The 24,131-nt window shown below is 56.3% G+C and overlaps 1 protein-coding gene across 1 annotated transcript in view; it reads left to right on the forward strand.

Annotated features, from left to right (window-relative positions):
- The window catches only part of AGRN (agrin), a 128,014-nt gene that overhangs the window by 77,099 nt on the left and 26,784 nt on the right, over positions 1-24,131 (forward strand). The window contains exons 5-14 of the mRNA XM_059829912.1: positions 6,248-6,463; positions 7,585-7,809; positions 9,950-10,174; positions 10,323-10,529; positions 16,552-16,773; positions 18,921-19,115; positions 20,309-20,509; positions 22,121-22,266; positions 22,437-22,542; positions 22,903-23,016. Coding sequence (XP_059685895.1) covers positions 6,248-6,463; positions 7,585-7,809; positions 9,950-10,174; positions 10,323-10,529; positions 16,552-16,773; positions 18,921-19,115; positions 20,309-20,509; positions 22,121-22,266; positions 22,437-22,542; positions 22,903-23,016 — 1,857 coding nt within the window. The remainder of the gene's footprint in view (positions 1-6,247; positions 6,464-7,584; positions 7,810-9,949; positions 10,175-10,322; positions 10,530-16,551; positions 16,774-18,920; positions 19,116-20,308; positions 20,510-22,120; positions 22,267-22,436; positions 22,543-22,902; positions 23,017-24,131) is intronic.

The raw sequence follows: 24,131 nt of genomic DNA on the forward strand, positions 1-24,131 counted from the left end.
GCCCCAGGGTTTGCTGTGAGCACCCCACGCTGCGAGCCCCTGGGCCAGGCGAGCTCTGCCCTGCAGGCGGTTGTGCGGTAAACGGACACCATAATGGGACCCAAGTTCACTCCCCCATCTGCTCGGCTCTGGGGAGCAGGAGGCGGCAGGCAGGCAGGCAGAGGTCAGCCACGGCTCCAGATGTTGCAGGGTGGGAGCTGACCGGCTCCAGATGTTGCAGGGTGGGAGCTGCCCGGCACGCTCCCGTTGGAGCCTCACAGCCTGTTCTCCAGGCTGCGGCAGTGCCTTGACCTTTCTCTGCTCCGGGCTGTTCAGAGGAGAGGCCAGAGCACTTCGGTGTGCCCCTCGCTTTCCCCAATTAGCCGGAGGACAGGAAACCCTCGTCAGCATCCCTTTGTGCTCTTTGCCCTGAACCAGGTGGTCACTGCAGGACGCGAGGTCGAGCCTCAGAGCATAGCATATCCGAGCTGGAGCGAGGCTCTGGACCCAGTCAGGTCTTTCCCCTAGCCTTCATCTTTTCTAAAAGCCTTTCTTGCTTTTGCAGGCTCAGCCTGGGGCTGCTGAGGGAGAGGAAACTCCTCTGTCTGCCCATGGAGTCATGCTGACTCCATTGTGGAGGGAAGCACGTTAGCATGAATTATTTGTAGCAACACCTTTTGCTTTTCCCCTTCTCTCCAGCAAGTGCACTTTTTTATTATTATTATTGTTGTTGTTGTTGTTATTGTTATTTATTATCCTGTTTCTGCTCCAGTGCTGCTAAGAGACATGGAGAGGCTTGGCTGGTATTCAGCACTGTTACAATAAGCCCAAGCCCTCCCTTTTGTTCTGTACAGCTTGCTCAAGTGTTGTATAGATACCTCACTTTAGCTGTTTCTCTCCCTCATCTTCAGTGGCTCAGGAGGTTTGGGAAAGGTCAGCTCCTAGCTGTAGCTTTTTTCTGCTCCAGACAAGTGCTGCTCTCATTGTTTGCCAAATGCCTTGCTGCACCGCGTCTCTGCAGCGCTAGGATGATTTAACCAGAGCCGTGCTTCGCTTTAGATCCAGTCTGCTCTCTGACCTTGCTGCGCAGCCTTGCCGTGTGCTTTGTAGGCAGTTTTGAAGCACAGTCTTGATGAACAAGTGCTGAGAGATCCCACCTCCCCGCTGCGACCCGGGGAACAGGCACAATAGGCTGCAGCCTCCACCATCCCGAGCAGGGGCTCCATCTGGTGCAAGCTCACGTTGACTCTGGTTCACCGCTGCCTTCCAGTGTCCGCCCTGCAGAGGTGTCCGTCATAGTCGGCTCAAAACCCTCCAGCTGGGGTGTTGCTGTGGATAAGGCAGGCTTTGGGCTTGGTCTCAACCACGGTTATGGCAGGGGCTACCTCTGTCCTGCCCAGGCATGCCTGTCAAGTGACGTGGAAGGCACACTGGTAGGAAAACGTATTCTGGTGATGCTGTAGAGATGTCACTAGCAGGGCAGCAGGCAGGCAGAGCCCTGATCCCTCTGCATGCCCCTGGTCTCTCGTGCTTGTCCCAGTTGGGTGGGCAGGTAGATCATTTCCTTGCCAGAGAACCATCTCTGCACTCCTGTCCGCGCCGTCTCGTCTCAAGGTTGGGAGCGTGAAGGCAAGGCTGGTCCCTTTGTTCTGTCTTGGCCTGATGCCCAGCGGAGCAGGGAACAGCCCCTGGGTGCCTGAAATAGCAGCAGCGCTGGGCATAGAGAGTGGTCTGCAGCCCTTCGCTTGTGGGGTGCTTTTGGTAGTGTGGTCTTCAGCCCCGTCGGGAATCAAATTTGAGAGGTCCTTGCACTTCTGCATGCTTTATCTGCTGCCTGGGGTTTATTCGGGCTGTTGTGTACAAGCGTTAGGACAAGAGAACTTTGTGCCTCGCTTATTGCTGCCTTCTGCCTAACCCAGCCAAGCGGTTCTGTCTGTAGTGGCTCCGCACGGGGAATGGGATGTGAAGGCTTGGTCAGTGCCGAGTACCCCGGAACTGGGCTGATAGCCTCTTCTTTTTGCTTCTATTTTCGCACCTTTTATTCCTTCCATGTCAGTGATGGTTACGCTTCTTGCATCCTCCCAGGTAAAATTAGAGAGAGAAAGAGAAACAGAGATAGAGAGAGATATTGGGGAAGAAGGAAGCTGCCTCTGAATTTCATCCTTTGCAGAGCTGCTGGGGTTGAGTCATCTTAGCAGGCATAATAAACCTGTTTCATCTCCTGGGTCTGGCAGGGGAATTAAGGCATTTTGTTTTATTCTTGTTGGTGTTCTGAGCTTGCATCATCTAACCGCATCGCAGTGCTGGATGGGTGAGTTTTCAGAATAATCTGCTGTGAACAAATAGGCTTCTTCGCCAGTAGCACCAGCGATGATTAGAAGTGAAAGAAACTTAAACAACCAATTTACTTGTCACAATTTGTTTCTAGTTTGAAGCATTTTTCTTTCTCACTTTGTCTGCTTCTCGGCCTGATCACTGAAACTCAGTGAAGCTGGGTCCTCATCCGCAGGAAGGGCTGAAGCACGCAGTTTGGGGCTTGCACCCTGCCATACCCCTGCTCCCACCCTGCCCGGGCGGCCGCGGGGCAGCCGGGCCGTCCCCTTGAGTCAGGACGAGCTCCGAGGCACCGCGGTGGGCGAGCTTCTCTCCCGGGGTTGGAGCTCGTTGGCAGGGAGTGGGAAGGTGTCTGTCCAACAGCGGTGCTGTAAAAGCTCGCTTCTACAACATTTGGTTGATGCAAAATGGGAGGTAAATAAATACCCTTTATATCGTCTCTTTTGCTCACATATCAGCCTATTATGTCCCTAATGTGTTTATAAAATACGATTCTGGGGGCAAAGATAGACCGAAACTTCAATTCTGATAAAAATACCAGTTTTCTTTATGTGACGTGACCCAATTAACTTTATAATACTTTGTGGCCTTTTTGTCATTTAGCATTGCTTTTATCACTTCAGATTAAGAGATTCTTAAATATATGTGGGCAAAACAATTACAGGGAGCACCACTTAAAAGCTGACAAGACCCAGTTTGGTTCCAAGTCCGAATGAACAATTTAAAAAGTTTCTTTGAAGAAGAGTCAAAACCATGAGCAATGTTTTAACTTCTGCAGAAGTCCTGGCCGGTGCTGAAAGCTTTTTCCTGCCGGGTTCGCAGGCGGGCTGCTGCGGAGCGCTGTGAGGCCTGGGAGGAGAAAGGGACAGCAGGGGACCGAGGGCAAAAGCCACGTGGGAAGGAAACGCACCTGAAAATAGCAACAAGTGTCTTACGACAGGGTTTTTGAAGTGCTCAGCGCTGCCCTGAATTGGGTCCCACGGAAAACTTCCTGAGTCTGGGTGGGACCACACCTGGGTCGGCCGTTCACTTCGGAAGCCCTCGCCTCGGATGTGCGAGGCTCCTTTCCCATGCTCTGAGGCGAAAGACAAGGACAGAAGAGCTCAAGAAAAGAGAGAGCTGTCCCTGACACCTACTTTGAAACCCTGGCCACTCTTCCCACCTTGGTTTCCCTATCTGCAAGTGTGCCGCTGAACCTGGGTTGGTGTGTCCTGAAGGCAAGTGCCTTCAGACAGGCACCTCGCGCTCCCTCGCCTTTGAGCAGGCACCTGCTTCAACTCCGCTCCGAGGTGGCTCTGCATCCCCCATCTGCTGCACATACCAGCTCCCTTCCCTTCCCTTTTCCCCTTCCCTTTTCCCCTTCCCTTTTCCCCTTCCCTTTTCCCCTTCCCTTTTCCCCTTCCCTTTTCCCCTTCCCTTTTCCCCTTCCCTTTTCCCCTTCCCTTTTCCCCTTCCCTTTTCCCCTTCCCTTTTCCCCTTCCCTTTTCCCCTTCCCTTTTCCCCTTCCCTTTTCCCCTTCCCTTTTCCCCTTCCCTTTTCCCCTTCCCTTTTCCCCTTCCCTTCCCTAGGTCTGGTTGCTAAGACGGCTCCATCTCTGCCTCCCCTGTGCCTGGCAGCTGATTATGCACTACACGGTTACACTTCTGCTCCACTTCTGCTCCGCAGACCTGCACCTCGGGGCGGGGGGACGAGATGAATCCCCGCTTGCCCTGCATTTCACATTCCTCGCTTGCACACCTCCCCTGCATCCTCTAATCTCAGAGCTCAACAGGCTCATCTGCATTTAAAAAAAAAGAGAGAGAGAGAGAAAGAGCAGCAATGGAAAGAGTGGGAGAGACTATCCAGAGTGCTTCATAAAAATGATGAATTGCTTTTAGATATCGGGCAGGAGAGAAAGAGAGCTCTTTTTTATTTGATGATATTAGTCTCTTAGTGGTGCATTGTTGCTGTGCATATGAGCTCAAAATCTCAAGGCAGTCAAAGGCAAATGCCCAGGAATTGAAGTGTAAATGAGCCGCTGTCGAGCACTTTATTTTGCCTTTTATGATTTCTCTTTCTCTCATTATGTAGGTCAGTCTCCATGTCTAACGTATGCTGTGTGCGTAGGAGAGCGTGGGGCAGTAAGGTGTGCCCGCTGCGCGTGGGCGCAGTAGCGGTGCAGTGGGTGCCGGCGCAGGGACCGCACTTGGCGCAGCGGCTGTGCATGCGGGGCGGTGCAGCGGCTGTGCATGCGGGGCGGTGCAGCGGCTGGGCGGTGCACGCCTGCCTGCGTGCGCGTACCTACCTGCCCAGTGGCGCGTGTTGTGAACGTAGGGCTGTGCCCGTGGCAATAGCCGCTGGGCAGAAAGCTCTGGCGTCTCTTGTTCTCGCTGCCTCACCTGCAGACTGCTGGGTCTGGAGATACCTGTCCTCTCCCTTCCTCCCTCCAACCGAAGAATTATATTTCCTACCACATTTGCAATTCAGATGCTGAGCTGGTCTGTGCTGGCTGCTCTGATTAGTGGATGTGATAAAGAGGTTCGTGCATCTCCTTTAGAGAGACACCAGCCACGTGATTTGTCCGCTTTGCATAAACAGCAATGAATAAAGTAGTGTGTGCATGTGGGACGATCTGTCCCGCACTGGGACAGGTGAGGATGTTTTCTTCTCCGTTCCTTGACTTTCCCACAGAATCACAGAATCACTAAGGTTGGAAAAGATCTGTAAGATCATCAAGTCCAACCATCAACCAACGCCACCATGCCCATTAAACCATGTCCCACAATGCCTCGTCCACACGTTCCACACGTTTCCTTTCTCTTGCTGGTTAGCAGAAAACATGTTGAGCTGTGGAGGACTCACAAAGGCTTGAGCAGAGGGGTCCTGGGCAGAGCAAGTGCTTTCTGGAGCCCTGGGGACGCTCCTCCATGTCTGTAGTGGGGTTGGGGGCACCTCCCTGCTCACGAGCTGGGCCTTGCCCTCCCTGCTGTGGTGCAGAGCTGGTGACAGACCTTTCTTTCTCCACTTCATGCTGGCAATAAGCAGAGTGGGCAGCCTGGGGTGAGGAGGGGCACAGAGGAGGGAAGAGGGCTGACCATGGGTTTGTTAGCTCCTTTTGGACCATGCTTCTTCCCTCCCGGTCCTTGCGTGGGATGAAGGTGCCTAGCACGTATCCTGCCGTACCTGGCCACTCTTTGAGGGCAGCAGGGCTCGGTCACTTGGGAGAGACTGCGGTAGAGTCAACGTGGATGGTAGTGCGGTGCCTGAGGGCAAAGGGAGTGCTGCCTTCCAGGACAACCTCCCTTCAGAGGAAGCTTTCTCTGGGTCCCAGGCTTTACTGACCCCGCTGTCCGTGCTGCCCTTCCCCGTGGCCTCTGTGCTGTCCGCTCCACGCACCACTGGCGCGATGGAGCAGGCGCTGAGGTTACCGGTGCCTTCGCTTAATGCCCGTGCTCCGGCGCAGGCAGGAGATGGGGGCTTGGGGCGCAGCAGCCCTGGCACAGTGGCCTGGCTGCCCCTCGTGCTGTTCCCTGGCTGCGCTGGGCAGACCCTTGTTCTCGGGTGTGTGGCTTTGGGGTGGGTGGCTGTGGCAAGGTTGGCTCGGCCCCCCTACACCTCAGATGCACCCTTGGCATCCCTGGAGAAGGACCCAACTTAACCGCCTGCTTCCTGGCAGGCAGCGAGAGGTGGCATGCCGAGACAGTGACATCCTCACCCTGAGCCAGGGAAGGACCTTGCTGTGCCTAGAGCATCCTCCTCTCGCTGGCCCTGCCCTTGCAGTCCCGGTCGCCCGGCGGGCTGCAGCCCCTCCCCGAGCCTGGGTGGTGTGAGCAGCTCTGCCAGGGCAGAGAGGGGAGCCACGGGTGGGTGCCTGGACCCGGGTGCTGGTCTGCACCCCTCCTGTTGACGGAGGAGCAGCCACGACTCCCCTGTCTCTCCATGTCTGTGCCCGCAGCGTGCCGAGGGATGCTGTGCGGGTTCGGGGCGGTGTGCGAGAGGAGCTCCGCCGACCCCTCCCAGGCCTCCTGCGTCTGCAAGAAGACAGCTTGCCCCGTCGTGGTGGCTCCTGTCTGCGGCTCTGATTATTCCACCTACAGCAACGAGTGTGAGCTGGAGAAGGCCCAGTGCAACCAACAGAGGCGGATCAAGGTCATCAGCAAGGGACCGTGTGGTGAGTGCAAGGGCAGGCTCTCCCGCTTTCAGGAGGCGACCGGGTGAGACTTGACCCGAGCTCGTGTCGTCGCTGCGGTGCTGGTGATGTCCTGGGGCATGGGGACAGGTCTGACGGGCAGGGGCACTGTGAGAGAATCACCAGCTCTGCCTTGGCGATGGGCAGAGTTTAATAAGCAGGCAAACCGCTGGCCAAAGGCCGTTCGAGGGGTGCATGGCAGAAAGTGGGGAACAGCCTTCTGCCTGGGGCAGCTCTGCCTCCCCAGAGTGGGTCACATCTGCCACGGCTAGGAGTTGGAGTTGGAGGGAGCAGGCGTATGCAGAGGCTGGGTGGGCTGATGAAAGCCCTTCCCCAGCCTGGCATTCACCAGCTGTGAGCAAGGAGCTGTGTAAATGAGACCCCAGTCTCCTCATCTCAGAGTAAATTAACTTGACCTTTCTCTCATGCAGCGCTCTGGCTTGCGATAAATCTGCACCCGGCACTCCTGCTGGGGCTCTTGTCAGAGGGGAGAGAGCGCCGAGTGATTTATTTAAAATAATAATCATAAAAAAGTGACAAATAGAGGGGGGAAAAAAGCAAAAAAAAGCTGGCAAATTTTGGCCCTTCCCCATCAGTGAGGAAATTGCTTCTTGAGCTCTTCCTCTAATTACGGTTTGCAGGAGATGCCTTAAGGACCCTTGTTTTGCTCGTTTGCTGAAGCAGGAGCATCTCGGAGAGCATGTGCAGGGAAGGGAGCTCGCAGTAGTGAGGCTGAGAGGTTTAGAAAGGAGGGGCTCTGCCTGAAGTGCCAGGTGGGGAGTGAGCTCCCTTCCTTGTGTGCTGTGGGGTCGGGGCTGATCCTACAGCCACATGATCCTGCCTGCCTCTGCGGATGTCAGGGTGGATGAGCTCGCTGCTCAGGACCAGGTACATGGCACTGGCTCCAGCGTCTGCTGAAGCTGATGGAAGGACGTTGCCATTGCGTGCGTTTCTGGGCACTCGGAGGGACTGGGGCTGTCGAGGTAGATATTGTGGTATGTCGGGCTTATTTGTCCCATGAGAGGAGCGAGTGGGAGAGGGTGGCATGGGAGCACGGGCCGCTGTGCTCACGCCTGTGCCGTGCCCCCTCCTCTCTCCCGCAGGCTCCAAGGACCCCTGCGCAGAGGTGACCTGCAGCTTTGGCAGCACGTGCGTCCGCTCCACTGACGGCCAGTCGGCCAAGTGCGTCTGCCCGTCGTCCTGCAGCGGCGTGCCCGAGAGCGCGGTATGCGGCAGCGACGGCAAAGACTACCGCAGCGAGTGCGACCTCAACAAGCACGCCTGCGACAAGCAGGAGAATGTTTTCAAGAAGTTCGATGGCGCCTGTGGTGAGTCCCCTGCGCTGTGGGGGTATTGCTTTAAAAATGTTTCCTCCTGCGTCAGGAGTATCGAGGGCAGACCAGCGGGAAATGGCAAGGCTTGGGGAGAAAAATGTTCCCGCACGCCCGCTGTCATCAGCTCAAAAACGTGGGCTGGGCAGAAAAAGGTCAGTCTGTGGGTGACGGCTTCTGAAACTCAGACCAAGCCGGCGCTTCCTCCGTGGCATTTGGCTGTGAGTGTTTCTGCTCGGGACCCACTGACCAGTGAGCAGTGGCAACATCTGTGCCACCTCCTTTCCCTCCTGCCGCTTCCCCCGGCTGGAGTCCCCCAGCTGCTGCTTTTGGCAAGAAGCCCGCTGCTATCCGGAGTCCCAGGGCTCGCGGGCAGGCAGCTCCCTCTAATTAAAGGAGCCCGACAGGCACGGATCCCAGAGCGCAAACACAGTCCTGCCGCTCCGAGGATGGCTTCCTCTTTGGCTAATGATGGCTGTGGGTACTTGTAATTAAAAGCAACTGTATTCATTAGGAAAACTGTGAGATCAGCCAGGACACGTGCCAGACCAGTGTTTGTCCCCGGGGGAAGGAGTGCGGGAGTGTGTTTGGGCAGGCTGCAAACCTGGAAGAGCTTTAATTATGCTTTCGCTGCTCTGTCCCAAGTAGGGCGAGATGGGTGCAAGTGGGATGTGCGAAAGAGGTGATGTCACGCTGGGTGCTCCTGGTTTCTAGGGCAGAGAGGAGGCTTTGAGCTTCGCTACTCTTTTGAGGTCCCTCCTGATTTTAGCTGGGCATCAGCAGCAACTCGGGCAGTCTGGGTTGAGCAGCTGGGCTATAGAACCTGAAAATACTTGAAGGCATTTGGACTCTATTTGGGTGCGCTGTAAGGCTTGAGGGTGTACTGCAAGGTAGGGGAGAGAGTGGGGATGAGCAGCGCAGGCAGAGCACATCTCAGATATCCTCATCATGCAGTCCCTGAGATATATCTGTGCATCTGCCTCATCCCCAACCCCTCTGATGCGGTCCCCATCTCCTCAACTATACCGCATCCCTGCCCCGCTACAGCAGCCTTATGTACCTGTAGCTCCTTGAGTCCATGCAAGATGTTCTTGTGATTTTTGTTGGTGTTTGTAGAGGCCTCCAAGGAGGTAACACATCCCAGGCTGTCTGCTGGTGCGACCGCAGGGCAGCAGCGAGCATGAGCAGCTCTTGCCAGAGGGGGAATGGGAGATGGATTGGGTAGGTCCTGTGGGAGCTCTTTCGTCTGCTTTGTTTCCATCATTACTGCATGTGCTAAAATGGACAAAGCAAAAGACTTCAGCTGTGACCCCATCCTAGGCCGGCCTTTTCCAAAGGGATGTGGGGACGGCCAAAAGGGAGGTCCCTCGCCTGCTTGCGGGAGGCTGGGGAAACGGGGTACTGTACTGTTTCCTCCCCTTGTCAGCCTGGGACTGCGGTCAGCGCAGGGATTTCAGACTAGTAGGATTGAAGGGTGGAAACATTTGATCCTCTTTCTGCAATTGCAGACAATGAATCAGCACTCTCCAGGTACTGTGCTTGACAAGGAGGAGAAAAACCCAGGGCTAGAGTAGGGATTAGTAACAGTCGGCGCCTGTTTTGCTCATGTCTTTGGTATGCTAATGTCGGCTTAGCTCATCAGAGAGGGTGATCCTGATAAGCCTAGATTGGAGCAGTGGGGCAAGGCAGCAGTGTGGCCCTGGCTGCCTTTGGGGCTCTTCCAGCACTTTGGGAAGACAGGGAGGGAGAGTGGGAGGAGCAGGGTGGGAGTACCAAGCATCTTTGGATGCCTGGCGAACGCCCCTTGGACTCCGGAGGTTCGCCTGGGTCAGGGGAGAGAGCCCTGTCCCCTAGACAGAAGGGAGTAAAGGCAGCTCAGGATGGGAAAAAAGGCAGAGCTCATCCTATCCAGCGGTCACTTTGGAAAGGGTGCGTGTCCTCGGTATGTGCAGCTCAGTAAAAAATGAGTCCTTGCGTGTGCAGAGCCCAGTCCCGAGGAAGAGAGCACACGTTGAGTGCTACTGGGGAAGGTACGGAGGCTCTTGGGGCCAGCTGGGAGGGAGGAGGGCAGGCCGGGAAGCACCTCTCTGGGCAGGGCTGGAGTGTGCCTAAATACCTGCTCTGGCTCTGTGTGCAGACCCTTGTAAAGGCGTCCTCAACGACATGAATCGTGTTTGCCGGGTGAACCCCCGCACCCGAAGGGCAGACCTGCTCTCCCGCCCCGAGAACTGTCCCCCAAAGAGGGAGCTTGTGTGCGGCGATGATGGGGTGACTTATGACAACGAGTGCGTGATGGGGCGCTCGGGGGCCATCCGAGGACTGGAGATCCAGAAGGTGCGTTCAGGGCAGTGCCAGCATCAGGGTAAGTACCTCTCTGCTTCCTGGGGAACAGGAGCATTCGGGTTCCTGACCTTCCCCGCCACTCTGTGCCGTGCTCTTGGCAATGAGACTATACCCCCTTCCCCTGTCCCTGGGGTGGGTGCGAGTGGTGCTATCCTCTCTCCTCCCAGACAAATGCAAGGAGGAGTGCAAGTTCAACGCTGTCTGCCTGAACCGCCGTGGCACCACTCGCTGCTCCTGTGACCGCATCACCTGCGATGGTGCCTACCGGCCTGTCTGTGCCCGCGACAGCCGGACCTACAGCAACGACTGCGAGCGCCAGAAGGCCGAGTGCCACCAGAAGGCTGCCATCCCAGTAAAGCACAGTGGACCCTGTGGTAAGCACTGGTGCCGCCGGGCTGGTCGCCCGCAGGAACACTGGTACCCCCACACCTCTCACTTCCCAGCCCCAGCAGCCACTTTAAGCCCAGCCTGCGCCAGTCCCTTCCGTGCAGGCGACAGTGCTTGCGTTGACGCTGGAAAGCTGCAGGTAAGTTGTCACTGGGTGCCCACCGCCTGAGCAAGCCACAGGCTCTCTTCAGTCTTGCAGCCGACAAGCCCTGAATATCGGTTCCTCCCTGTTCTTTTTCCTTCCAGCAGTCAGCAGCCCTCGTGTGTGTGTCTGTGCACGTGTTCCTCCTTGGTCTTGTCTCTGTCTGATGTGCTCAGTAACACAGGGAAGAATCATTTGTGTTTAAACAGTACTAAAGCATCTGTGATGTCCAGCCGGTTTCTCTCATTCACCGCTACGGCCAGGTGTACTTTCGCCACCGCGCAGTTCCTGTGCAGCCCATGCCATTCATTTCTCCTCCCAGGGTAGTGCCAGTCCCCAAGCTCCTTCCATGCTTCCCCCTCCATGCCTGCCTGCTTCTCTCAGCTCCAGGTACTCTCCATAAGGAACTCTTCCCAGCGCGCCTGCTGTCTGGAGGTCTCGCCGTGTCTTTGTCTCATCTGTGGGAGAAGCTTTTGACCTTTCCAATGGATGCTTTTCCAGGCGTATGTGATAGGATGGGGCTTTGGGTCCCTAGGATGTTGGGAACGTCCAATTTTAAAATTATTGCACAGAAAATGAAGGAGGTTAAACATGGTCACTGGACTGATTTGTATGAATTGGAAGGACTGTTCCTTTCAGCTCAGATTGGTTTTTACTAGATCCAGAACTGTGTCCTATTATTTTAAGCTGGTGTTTTATAAAGTATCAGCTGTATCAAACCTTCTGAAGTACTTGGAAATTGAGCCCTGTGTTGCGGGTCTGTTTTGTTGGCTTTGTGCTCCTGCAGTAGGTTTTTAACGCTGCCAGGCTCAGCTGCTTGAAAACTGTTTGTCAGGCTCCCAAAATCACACTCAATACGATCACAACTGTTATTTTTAACCGGCCCTTTCACTGTGTTTCTGGTGGTTGAATGATTAGGAGTCAGTTCCCCCCGTTCTCCCTACAGGGAGGGCCACAGAGGCACCTATCAGTCCTCTGTCTCCCCGGCCCGCGGGGTGCTGCTGGATGGCAACCAGCAACCCTTGCCGGGGAGCCGCGCACGCCAGCAAGTCTGGCGCTCGTTTTCCTGCCCTGTTGTGCCACTGGGGAGCTTTGCTGGAGGTTTGACCGGCCCCTGCGGCTGGCATGGGAGCGCACAGGGCTGCTCCTGGCGAGGCAGGCTGCCGTGGCACAGGGGAGGCTGGGGGCGAAGCGAGGTGCCCGTGGCCGGGCTCCTGAGGCAGCTCTGGGGCAGTGAGGCGGTTGTTTGCAGCTGGGTGGCCGGGCCCTGGTGCCCTGGGCTCTCTACAAACCCTTCCCTCTACCTCCTTTAGAGTCAGGCCCTTGCTAAGGCTTCCCGAATTTCTAGGGCGAGCAGAGAACTCGTGCCGCTGGTTACCCTGCTGTCAGACGCGCATCATTGCCACCACGTTCAGTGGAGTGAGGCTGGTGGACAGGAGGATACGGTCCCTATACATCTGCCGTTCCTTTCTGCATCTTACTCTCTTTTACTTTAGCTTCCCCCCAAGTTCTCTTCCTCCAGGTGAGGACAGCAGACGCGCACATCTGCTTTCAGGGGCTGCATCCTTGTGGGGTAGGAGCAAACAAAGCTTGTTATCTGGAGGAAGTAAATCAAAGCTGGGGCTCTGTCTGCCAAAGCCTAGGATTTCAAAGTTCGCGTGACAGCTCCAAGCAGCCCTGTAGCAAACCACCACGAGGTGTGGGCAAGCCTTTGGCCTCCCCATCAGCTTAGGAAAGCATCTTCTCTCTGAGCTCAGCGCTGCCCTTTGGAAAGAAAGCGCGTCCTCCTCTGTGTCACCAGTTCAGACTCAGCGCGAGATGGGAAACGGATTTAGAAACGGGGACGGGGTGGTGATGTTGCTTGCCAGCCTGTGTGTCAAGACAGGTCTTCTCAGCATGAGCACTGCTGGTGGCACTAACTTCTCTCCTGGCTGGCTTCCTGGCCGAGGTTTCCTTGGGAGGCAGGGTGCAGTCCACCGGCGCAGGCTGGGGCAGGACTCGTGGGACACTGGGCAGTGGCCGAGACCAGGGGCTGAGGGAGCTACAGGCTCTGTCTGCATCCAGCACCCAGGGCAGGGAGCGCGGCGAGTTCGTCCACGCCTCTGTGCTGGGAGGATACGGGAGATGCACAGAGCTGGGGAAGGGGAGGAAAAGACAGGCAGGCCGTTGGTACGGTCGCAGTGTTTTAATCTCTCACGCGTGCCTGTCTAATGAACTCTAAGCTCTGCCGCTGTCTTTTCCAGCAGCAAGGCAAAGGAGGCAAAGCCAAACAAAACAGTCCAGGCCTTGTTTTTAATCCTTCCCTGCTTTTACACTGTGATGGGGCAGCTGAGAAAGAAGGGATGGGATGAGACTGATGTGGACAGGAGGTGGAGGGAAGGTGTCTGTAGTTGCATCTGTCTTTTCCTCCCTGCCTGTCTCTGCTCTCTCCCTCCCTGCTTTCTTTCTCCCTCCGCTCTCTCTCTCTCTTTCCTTTTTCGTCTGTGTCTTGTGTTTTACAGTGTTGCCTGTTTGGAGGAAGGAATTGTGTCCTCGCAGCACCCTTCTGCTCCCTACCTGGACATCTCTGCTAGGAGGTCGGCTTTCTCCCCTTCTCCGTAGCCAGTGACAGTCCTGGCCTCTTCTCACTGCTCCCTTCCTCTCTAGTTTTGCTTGAGAGCCCCTGGGATGGAGAGATTGCCCTGGTTTTGCTCCCATCCCTCATCCCAAACACTTCCTGCTGGAACGGAAATGCCTTGCAGTGCAGTGGGGTCTTGTCCGATGCTTGCTGTGGCTTGACCCTTCGAGGCAAATGAGAGTGGGAGCAGAGGTGGGTGCTGTGAGCCCCCCAATCCTTAGCAAGCCCCTCTTCAGCTGATACATCAGTCTGGACTGCTCCTCATTGATCTTACCTCTCCTTTTGCCCCCAACTAACCCCCCTTTCTTCCCCACCTCCTCTTTCCCAGAGACTTCTGCCTGCCTGGGACTGTGACGCTTGTCCCTTTGCTCTCCGTAGTGTGTGTGATGCTTGTCTGTGCAAGTCCAGCCGTGGGCAGGGGCTCTGCAGGGATCGCAGCTCCCCTCCCCAGCGTCCAGCAAAGCACCATGTGCCTTTTGGAAGCACTGAGGAGCTGTATGTGCTCAGATGTGGTTCTTCCCTAGGAATACTCACCTGTGTCCCTGTGGAGCCGGTGCCGGAGCCCACTGGGTGTCACGGGCACACATCGATTGGGCGTGATGGGTTACAAAGCAGCTTCAGAGCCTCTTCCCCATAGCCATCCACAGGCAGGGCTTGCAGGAGAGCTCAGTGTTGCCAGGTCCCAGGGCTTGGTTAGGTTTCTGCAAAGCTTGGCAGCAGGTGAGGGATCGTGCCCTTGAATCAGTCAGGGTGCAGAATGAGCATTTTGCCTGCGCTGTGCCTCGGTTTCCCTGCCTACAAGATGGAGAAGGGCCAGGAATCAAAGCAGGTCTTGATTATAGCACAGCCTAAGGTCCTTGTTCAGTAGGTCCTCATTATAGCCACCCACATCAAAATTGGTGCCCAAAACCCCCATTGCCTTCTGCAGGTGCCCAGGGCTGTGTGGGAAATTTCACAGGCTGAGGTTCAGGCTGTGAAGGAACTTCATGTGCTGCATTTCTGCAGGTTTCCCTGCTTAAGAAGGGCGAGAAATGTCAGGGCAGTGTTCTCCACCAGACCTGGCACCTCTCTGCACTCTCACTCACTGCTCACTTGCTCCCCAAGACAAGAGTGTGAATTTGGATTTCAAATGAACGAATGTATTTGCTTCACGCCTAGCTCGTTGCATCCTTACTGCCTGATTGTGTCCAGCAGAGACACTTTCTCCATGCAAACTATGCCTCTGTGTTTGGGGGACGTGATTACGGTACATATGTTTGGGGTTTTTTTTAAAGTGAAACACAAGGAGGAGATGTGAGCAGCATCACAGGGCTAAGCACAGCAGGGAGCAGTTCCTGGTCCTTGGAAACTGCTCATAAACTCTTCAGCTGCAGGGAAGGTGGGGACACAGTTGAAAAGGCTGGGGTGAAGTAGTGGCCGTGTGCCTGAACTGTCCCCCTCTTCCTTTGCAGACCCTTGGCTCTAAGTTTTGACTTGGCAGGTGCTTCCCAAAGAGCCAAATCCAAAATTCAGATTTGCCTGTGCCCGTGCTATGGGCCGTTTTCTCACCGGTTGACAGCGTGCAGCCAGACTCCTGGGGGCTCAAGCCTTGCTCTTGGTCTGCAGATACACCACCGTGGTCCTAGCAGGGGAGGAAAACAGACCTATTGCCCCTGTCCACTCTCTGTGCCATGCCAGCAGGCTCCGCAGGGCTTTGTCTTTCCCACCGCGCCCCGGCTCTGTTCTTGCCTCGCTGTTTGGTGTTGGTGGGGCTGCGCTTTGTCTGCCTGTTGCATCCATCTCGCCTTGCCCGCATTGTCTGTCCCCCACATCCGTTTTGTCATGTGTCCTTGTCAGCGTTCAGCATGGATTAAATCTACGTCCTTTCCTCGCCCCAGGTCCTCAGGGCTTTTCTCTTGAGTCACAAGAAGGGGTTGCTGGGTCTCTCCCCAGCAGCACGGCCAGTCCTGCCTTTTAGCTGCCTGTCTTGGCTTCTGGATGCTGGAGGGCATTCCTGGAGGGGCATGCCTGCCTTCAGCAAGCGGGCTGGGAACCGGGTGGAACCACAGGGCTTTCCCTGCGAGCAGTGGCAGAGCTGTACCAGGGATGCAGGCTTTTCTCTTTGCTGTCACCATCAGGGTTGGCTGCTCACCTCATCGCTGCTGGGCATCTTGCAGGGAAGGTGCCACCTGCTCGGCTGACTTTGATTAAGCAGCTCCAGTTTGTGAGCAGAGGGGGCTGCTGCCTCTCAGCCTGCAACCCATGCTGCGGGGCATCACCCGTCCCCAGGGAGCCTCAGGGCTCTGCTTCTGGAGCCAGATGCCCAAGGACTGGGCCAAAGCAAGGACACCAGCTCTCTCCATCCTGCTGCACGGCAGCTCCCTGGCCTTTCCAACACCAGCTTGCAAGAGGAGGGGAAGGGAGCGGAGCTGCTGAGAGAGGAGAGAGACAGGCTGTGTAGTGAAGCCAAATGCAGGTGTCCTCTCCAGCCAGGTCTTCGTGGCTATGGCCACAGCGGGTATTAGGATGAGCTGCTCAGGAGACAGTGTGATTCTGAGAATGTGGGCCTCAGTGAAGGGACCTAGCCATGTGTGAGCTTTTTGGCTGCTGACGGTTCTGCAGTAGCCAGGTACTGCGTGACGATGTGGGGACTGTCCTGGAGGCACCAAGACCCACGCTGAGGAGGGCTTTCTGCTGCCTCCTGCCCTGCCCTCTGCCACGGAGCTGGTCATTCAGATCCGACTTTGCAGGCAGGCTCGTGGCACCACTGCTGCCCGGGAAAAGAAGTGCCAGCTCCACTCCTGGCAACGAGGGGCCTCAGTCTGTGCTGCCCTCCCTCAGCACATGACACTTGTTCTTGATGCTGGCTGTGAGCTGCTGGGCAGACCCAGGCATCGGGGTTTGGTGCGGAAACCCGCGGGGCTGATCCCACTTCGGGGCAGAATATAGCTGGGATGGGTATGGGACGGAGGAGATGAGGCAGGAGTCCTGTTTGTGGTGTGCAGGGAGAAGATCTTGTGCCTGCTTCCCATCCCTAACCTCTGCCAAGCATGGGGAAGATGCTGAGCCGGGCATGTTGGGGTGGCATGGAGGGTGCAGGGGCTGGGCTGGTGCCAAGGCCAGGAGCTCTGTGCATTTGCCACGGCTTGGGGGAGGCAGGCATGGGCCTGAGGCTGGGGATGCTGGCATGCATTGCTGCGCGCAGTGCCCCGGGGGAGCTGGGGAAGCAGCGAACTGAGACCGGTGCCTTTCTCTCCTGTCCCCTCTGCAGACCTGGGCACACCCAGCCCGTGCCTGAGCGTGGAGTGCACCTTCGGGGCCACGTGTGTGGTGAAGAACCAGGAGGCCGTGTGTGAGTGCCAGCAGGTGTGCCAGGGCCGCTACGACCCCGTGTGCGGCAGCGACAACCGCACCTATGGCAACCCCTGCGAGCTCGACTCCATGGCCTGTGTCCTCAAGAGAGAGATCAAAGTGAAACACAAGGGCCCCTGCGGTAAGAGCCCGTCCCTGGGGGTTCCTCCTCCTTGTGCTGTTGGGCGCAGCCTGGGTTTGCTTGCTGGGAGCAGGAGGTGTCTTAAGCACAAACGTGGCCCTGGCCACAGGGTGAGAGGGCTTTTGGGTTGTCTTTATGCTTTGGTTGCTGCCATGTAGCCGGGAGGGCAGGAGAGAGCCTGCTCGGCTGACGTGCTGCCTGTTTGGTGTGTCAGGGAACCCTCCGGCATGTCGTGCGGGGCGAGAGGGACATGGCACGCAGCGGCTGCTGCCTGGGGGGCTGCTTTTCCCACCGTGGGGATGCGGGGAGAGAATCCAGTAACCAGCCTGAACGTTGTCTTCCTCATCAAGGGGTGCAAGGGGGAAAGCCTTACCCTAAGGCAGGCGTGAGTTGCCTCCCCGGGCAAGCCAGCCCTGGCACTGCTGCCTGCGCTGTCCCCTTACCCAGCAGACCTTACCCCGTAAGCTGCCCTGGTGAGAAGGTGGCTGGGTCGGAGGCGCAGGATGAAGTAAACTCACCCATGGAGCAGGGTTCATCCTCTTCCCTAGCGAGAGCCCGCCACGCATATACAACTCGGACCCGTATGCAGCAGTTCCATCTGCAAGCTCTCTCTCTGTGCCAGCATAGCTTTGCCAGTCAGAAAGTGTTTGCACACAGGCACAGCCCAGGCTAGCTGGGTTCTCCCAGGACAAAATCTACCGGGATCTTCAGGTAGGGCTAGGCTCATTGTGGTTTTGCCAAAATACAGTCTTTCTGCCCCTAACCTTCAGGCTGGATATCAGGAGCTGGTGCCTAAGGCTGGTGTGTGTGGCATAGCAGTGCCCCTGTCAAAGCTGGGCTTGATCCTTTACAGTCATTTCCCCGCTCAGCTGCACTGTGCAGTCCTACTTGGGGAACATGCTCCTGAGCTGTAAGGGCTTTGAGACAGCAGAGAAAAGGAAGACCCTTCCTTCAGAAAAGCAAGAGCCCCTCCCACTGTGGAGCTCCCTGCGGCTGCATAGCAGAAGGCCTGGGGGGATTCAGGTCAGAAGAAAATGCTGGTACCAACTGCATGCAGGAGAAACAGTGAAGGATGGAAATACCTCAGCTGTCCGGCGCACACACACTGAAATGCCCTGTAGGAAAGAGCTGCCCTTGTCTGCACACAGGCTGCCTTGAGCAGCCGCCCTCCCAACCTGCAGAGCCCAGGCGTGGCTGCGAGCTTTGTGCTGTAGATAGAAACCTCTTGGCCAACAGTCTGCCCAGACCAAGCAGGGGGTTGTTGCATCTTCCCTCCCCCATGCAAAGGCAGCAGCTGCTGTGTGAAAGAAAAATAAGAAAAGCCATCTTTGAGCCAGATTCCTCATGAATTGAATGGCAGGGAGGGAAGAGGGGTGTTTCTCTGAAGGAGAAAACGAAGCTGTGAATCACTAAATACCCAGGAGTCAGGAGAGAGGAGGTGTGCTGGCTGGAGTCCGGTCTCTCCTGCAACGAGTGATAGCTCCTTTGCAAGTGAGTTATTACAAAGATAAACGTCTTCTCTGACCCAAGCCTGCATGCGTGTGCTGAGCGTGTGTTTGCAGCAGGCAGGCTGAGCATCCCGCTGGGGGAGGTGGTAGGGCGCTGTGGATTGGTGCTATGTTATGTGTGCATCCAGCACTGCTGGCACCCTGATAAACGAGGGCAAGACAGTATCCCCCTTCCCAGCCGACCACCTCCTCCCACCCTGCTGACTTGCCATGTGTGAATCCTGCTCCCTTGCTCCCCTGGGAGACTGGCCACTTGCTGCCTGGGATGCTGCGCTCCTCCTCCCGAGGCTGGGACTGATTTATCACGCCTCGTAATTGCGCTCAGCCCCATGCTCTCTCCCACTTTCTATTTAGCTATAATAGCATACAGCTCCAGTGACATTTCATCACGGTTACTCCTGGCCCTGACAGCTTTTACGAGTAGTTATTGCCTTTCTGCCTCCGAGCCTGACTCTCCCTCTTCCTGCAGCCCTTGACCCAGCTCCTTCCCTCGCACTGCGCCCTGGGGCTCCTGCTCCTGGTGTCTGCAGGGGCTCGACCTGGGGGAGGAGGTTGCAGTAGGGTTTTATTTCTGCTCTGGCACTTCATTAGACCTGACCTGTTGTCTTAACCTGCTGGTTTTGTTCTTCGTCTGTGCAGACCGTTGTGGCAAGTGCCAGTTTGGGGCCATCTGCGAGGCGGAGACGGGAAGGTGTGTGTGCCCCACGGAGTGCGTTCCCTCCTCTCAGCCCGTGTGCGGCACAGATGGCAACACGTACGGCAGCGAGTGCGAGCTCCACGTCCGGGCGTGCACGCAGCAGACGAACATTTTGGTGGCTGCCCAAGGAGACTGCAGTGAGTCTGGCAAGGTCCCCTTCTTCCCTCGTCTCACTCCTGCTGGTGGCATTTCAGAGAGCGGATGCTCAGACCCGCTGGCTGCCCGGGCCCCGCTGAGCTGCCTGGCTGTGGCCATCCAAGGCTCACAGGTCATTTGCAGCACACACAGCCCATGGGTTTGCCAGCCCTGGGAGGCACCTGAGAAACCCCAGGGTCAGGATGCGTGGAGAGCCTCCCTAGTGCTCCTCCAGGTGCCTTTACTGGTTGTTTTTGGGACTTCCCAGGAGGATATCAGCTCCAGAATAACAGGGCTTGCCCAGGGACACCCAGCAGCCTGGCCCTGGGCTGCAGCTCCTGGCTGGTCACTGGGAGACCCTGCCTGAGGCTTTTCACCTTGTCTGGCACGTTATTCCCTTTCGGCTTCACAAGAATTGGGCATCTTGAATCTCTCAAGAAGCTTCTCCTTTTTAGCCCCAGCTATGCATCATAGGTGGTATCTGCCCTCTTTGTTACTTGTGTGAGCCAAGCAAAGAAATTGGGCTAAAAACATGTTAATAGCTACCACCAGAACTGAAAGCATCGAGGGTCTGTTTGATCACACAGTTCATCTCGGTAGCTTTCCCTTCCCTCCATCCCTTGGGGTTAATTCGTCTTTGCTCATGTGTTTCCTCCCCACTCCCCAGCACAGGGAACTGTCTGTGCTAATTTCTTAATGAATTAATGCCTAGGTTCTTCATTAGGACACATGCTACTACAGTAAAAGCAACGCTTTGAGCCTCGTAAAACCTGTCCAGCTGGGGTCTGTGTTCCAAGGCTGAACTGTGCATGGAGATCCTCTCTAAATTTGGGAGAGAAGAGCTACCGAGTGTGACAGATGCCCCTCAGTGCTCCGTGGGCACTGCGAGCAGGAGGAGGCTGAAGTCACCATGAGAGTAAATGGGATTTCTTACTGGTGTCCTAGAAAAAGTTGTCGGACACAACACTTGTGGGTGCTGATGGGACTCAGAAATGCTCAGGACTGTCACCTGTCCATTGCAGGGTCTTTGCACGGTTTAAATAAGCAATAACAAACCACTCCGGGGAAGGAGGACTTCTCTCCTTGCCTCTGAAGGCACGGCATTAGTGGTCCCCAGCTCTGTGACACTGGGCAGTTGGCTCCAAAGGTCCCTACGACATCTCACTGTGCTTCCTCCCTCCTCTCGCCCCCCCAGAGTCCTGCGGCAGCACGGTGTGCTCCTTCGGCAGCAAGTGCATGGGTGGGCAGTGCGTGTGCCCGCGCTGCGAGCGGCAGCCCTTCGCTCAGGTGTGCGGGAGCGATGGCCTCACCTACGACAACCAGTGCGAACTGCGGGTGGCCTCCTGCCAGCAGAAGAAGAGCATTGAGGTTGCCAGGATGGGGCCGTGTGAGGACGGTAGGTTGCCGCCGTTCCTCCGGCTGTGCGGGTGCGAAAGGTGGGGGAAAGGGTGAGGAAGGACTGAGACTGCACACAGCGGGCTCTTCCCCTCGCTGCTCTGCTGTGCCCGGCTGCCACGTGAGCCCCGCTGCGTTGGGCTCGGGCGTAGCACCCTGGGACACCCCCGGCGTCCCCAGCACAGCAAGTCCCATGCCAACAGCCCTCTCCTTCCCTCCTGGCCAGCCGGCCGCTGTCACCCAGCACCCCTGCCACCTCCCTTTCCCTTTGTCTTTCTGTATCCAGCAGTAATGAGAGAGGACGCCACCTCATCGGCTAGGCAAGGAGTTTGTCACTGCTTTAATTTCACACTTCAGCAGGCCTTGGCTGGGGGAGACGGAGCAGGGAGCCTGGCTGCCGCTTTGCTTCTCTCTGCCTCGGGGGCTGCTCGAGGGCCTGGCCTGTGGCCGCTATTGACTCGGAACAGAGTGCCTGGGAAGGTTGTGGGGTTGGCTGTACCTTGCTTGACCAGGCTAAGAACTAAGAACAACCTACTGAGTTTTCCCACTGTAGGGGGAAAGCTGTGGGTTAATGCTGGCTGAATCCGAACGCAGGAGGTGCGTTAAACCTTGCCGCTCTGATGTGCTGACCTGGCGAGCTGAGATTCTCTGGCTCATTGCACATGTAGTCTAGCTGAAAAGGACTTCAATGCTCTGGCAGAGCTTAGGGAGAGGGGAGACATAACATGGTGTTTGATCACAGCCCTCCTTGGGGAATTTCAGGTTGATGTCCCTCTGGGGAAAGATCTTAAATAATTCTCTGTGTAATGCCAAATCCCAGCCTTTGATCATTCAATAAAAAGGGCCAGGTTTTCCTTCCCCCCTTTCCCCTTTAAGAAGTCTTTGAAATCAGCAACGTCTCTCTCTTGCTGCTGGAGCTCTGAGCATCTTATGGAGAGGCTGGCAGGCTAGGGGCAGAGTTTATATATTGTTCAGAATATCTCCCTAACTGAACTTCAAACTAAACCCAAACTCCATCCCTTCCTCTGCTCTGGTTTCCGTGTTTATATTAGCAGCAGCAATCTCCCTGCTGCACTATGTGTTTGGGAGGGCAGGAGAAGGGGAAGGAGACGGATCAAAGCATGGACTTAAGCTGTCGCCAGGTCAAGTGGCAGCTAATAGCCTGTGCATGGCTATTAGCTGGCTGATCTCCAGGTAGACTGCAGGTCGCTGGTAGCTGCAGGATCCTTGCTTTTGCTCCTGCAGTGATGCTGTAGAGAGGAAGACCTCAGGCCACTTGCTAAAGCATCCCTGTGCTGTTTTCATTGTGTAGGCTTAGCACAATCTTGTGACAGCGGTGGGAGAATCTGCTTTCTCCAAGGGAGAGGGATCTTCTCTGAGGTCCAGGCATAAGCATCCTAATATATGTGGGCCCAGGATTCTGGGGTTGCCTGTGCTGAAGGGGTTAAATCTTCTGTGATTTGGATGGGCCTATGCAGCTGTGGGCTGCTTCCCCTGCCCAGGGCACAGCCTCCTGTCAGGGAGAGGGCTTTGGCCCCATCCCCTCTGCTTTCCCCTAAATCCGCTCTGCTGGGTGCGAGCCCTTTCTCACCATGGTCCTCCTTCGCTCCAGAGTGCGGCTCAGGGGGCTCGGGCTCCGGCGACGGTAGTGAGTGTGAACAGGACCGGTGCCGGCAGTATGGGGGCTGGTGGGACGAGGATGCAGAGGATGACCGCTGTGTGTGTGACTTCACCTGCCTGGCAGTGCCACGCAACCCGGTAAGCACGCTGAGCAGTTCTGGGCTGCTTGCTGCAGTCCTCGCTCCCCTCTCTTCTCCCTGGTGGCCTTCCCGCATGCTTCCTGGGCAGGAGAGGGCATCCCATGGATAGGGAACCTGCCTTCCTGTGCCAGGGACTGCCCTGAGCGGCTTCCCTCCCTGTCCTGGCAGGTGTGTGGCTCTGATGGTGTGACCTACACCAACGAGTGTGAGCTGAAGAAGACACGGTGTGAAAAACGCCAGGATCTCTATGTCACTAGCCAAGGAGCCTGCCGCGGTGAGTCCCCCGAAGGCAGCCAGCCCCCCAGGCTGACACAAGCTGTGTGCGCTGGTCCCCAGCCTGGTGCCCTGCAGTAACACATGCCCTTTCCCTGGGGCTAAGCAAGGAAGCGCTCGCTAAGGACACAGCAGTGTCTGTGTTGGTTTGCTGATCCCTGCTGCATCATTCCTGTTTCATGCCCTGTGCTTTCCCTGGCCAAGGGTAGGACCTCACCTCATCACTGGTTCCCAGCATCTCTGCAAGGACCATGTGGTTTTGCAGGAATGCTGCTAGCTGCTCGCTCCATGCATTGGCCATACTGCCCTGCGGCAGCCTGCGTGCCAAAGATAACCTGTACCTCTCTGCCTTCCTCTGCAGCCCTTGCCACAACCCCGCCACCTCTCCTGGTTGTGCACTGCAGCCAGACCATCTATGGATGCTGCCCAGACAACATGACCTTGGCGCTCGGAGTGGGTGCAGCTGGATGCCCAAGTGAGTGAATATTGTGTTCGCACCTGGGGGGGCATGAAGGACCTTCAAGGACAGCTGGAAGGCAGGAGAGATGAGGTAGAGGGGGAACTTGGGGTCCCATCCCAGGGGAAACAAAGGGAAGTGGACCCTCCCCATTCCTTAGCTAACTAGTGACCTCCCAGGCTCAAAAAGCCTCCCTTTATCCCCAGCTCCAGGCTCACAGCATGCACACATGGAGATGTACACGCATGGTTCGCCTTCTGTATCTACTAGTGATGCTCTTGTGCTTTCAAAAGCCCTGAGTGAACTTCCAGGTCACAGAATCACTAAGGTTGGAAAAGACCTGTAAGATCATCAAGTCCAGCCACCAACCCAACCCCACCATGCCCACTAAACCATGTCCCGCAGCGCCACGGCCACACGTTCCTTGAACACCTCCAGTGATGGTGACTCCACCACCTCCCTGGGCAGCCTCTTCCAGTGCTTCACCGCTCTCTCAGGAAAGACATTTTTCCTAATATCCAGCCTGAACCTCCCCTGACGCAACTTGAGGCCATTCCCTCTCATTCTATCCCTAGTTACATGGGAGAAAAGACCAACACCCACCTCCCCACAACCCCCTTTCAGGCAGTTGTAGAGAGCGATGAGGTCTCCCCTCAGCCCCCTCTTCTCCAGACTGAACACCCCCAGCTCCCTCAGCCGCTCCTCATCAGACTTGTGCTCCAGACCCCTCACCAGCTCCGTCGCCCTTCTCTGGACACGCTCCAGCACCGCAATGTCCTTCTTGTAGTGAGGGGCCATTTCAGACGTCTAAGTCCCTCTGAAATGCAGGAAGACAGGATGGTGGCTCAGAATTTGTCTGGTGCTGAGTCCGTGCTGGATGCCCCAGGGGGTGCCCCTAGGGCCAGCCCATGCCCTCTGGGCCTTCAACCCATTGCTAGAGGCTTAGGGCTTTTCACTGGCATGAGTTGCAAAAATATTGCTTGTATCCTTGCACTGAGGGTGAGGTGGAACAGAGCTTTTGGGTTCACCTAGGACCTTCTGCAGGCCACCCTAGGACCAATGACTAGTGGGTGACTGCACAGTGCAGGAAGCTGAGCTGGCAAATGTTTCATTAATATTTACTGAGTAATTAT

Source organism: Gavia stellata, chromosome 27, assembly GCF_030936135.1.
Source record: "Gavia stellata isolate bGavSte3 chromosome 27, bGavSte3.hap2, whole genome shotgun sequence".
In the NCBI taxonomy this organism is placed as follows: domain Eukaryota; kingdom Metazoa; phylum Chordata; class Aves; order Gaviiformes; family Gaviidae; genus Gavia; species Gavia stellata.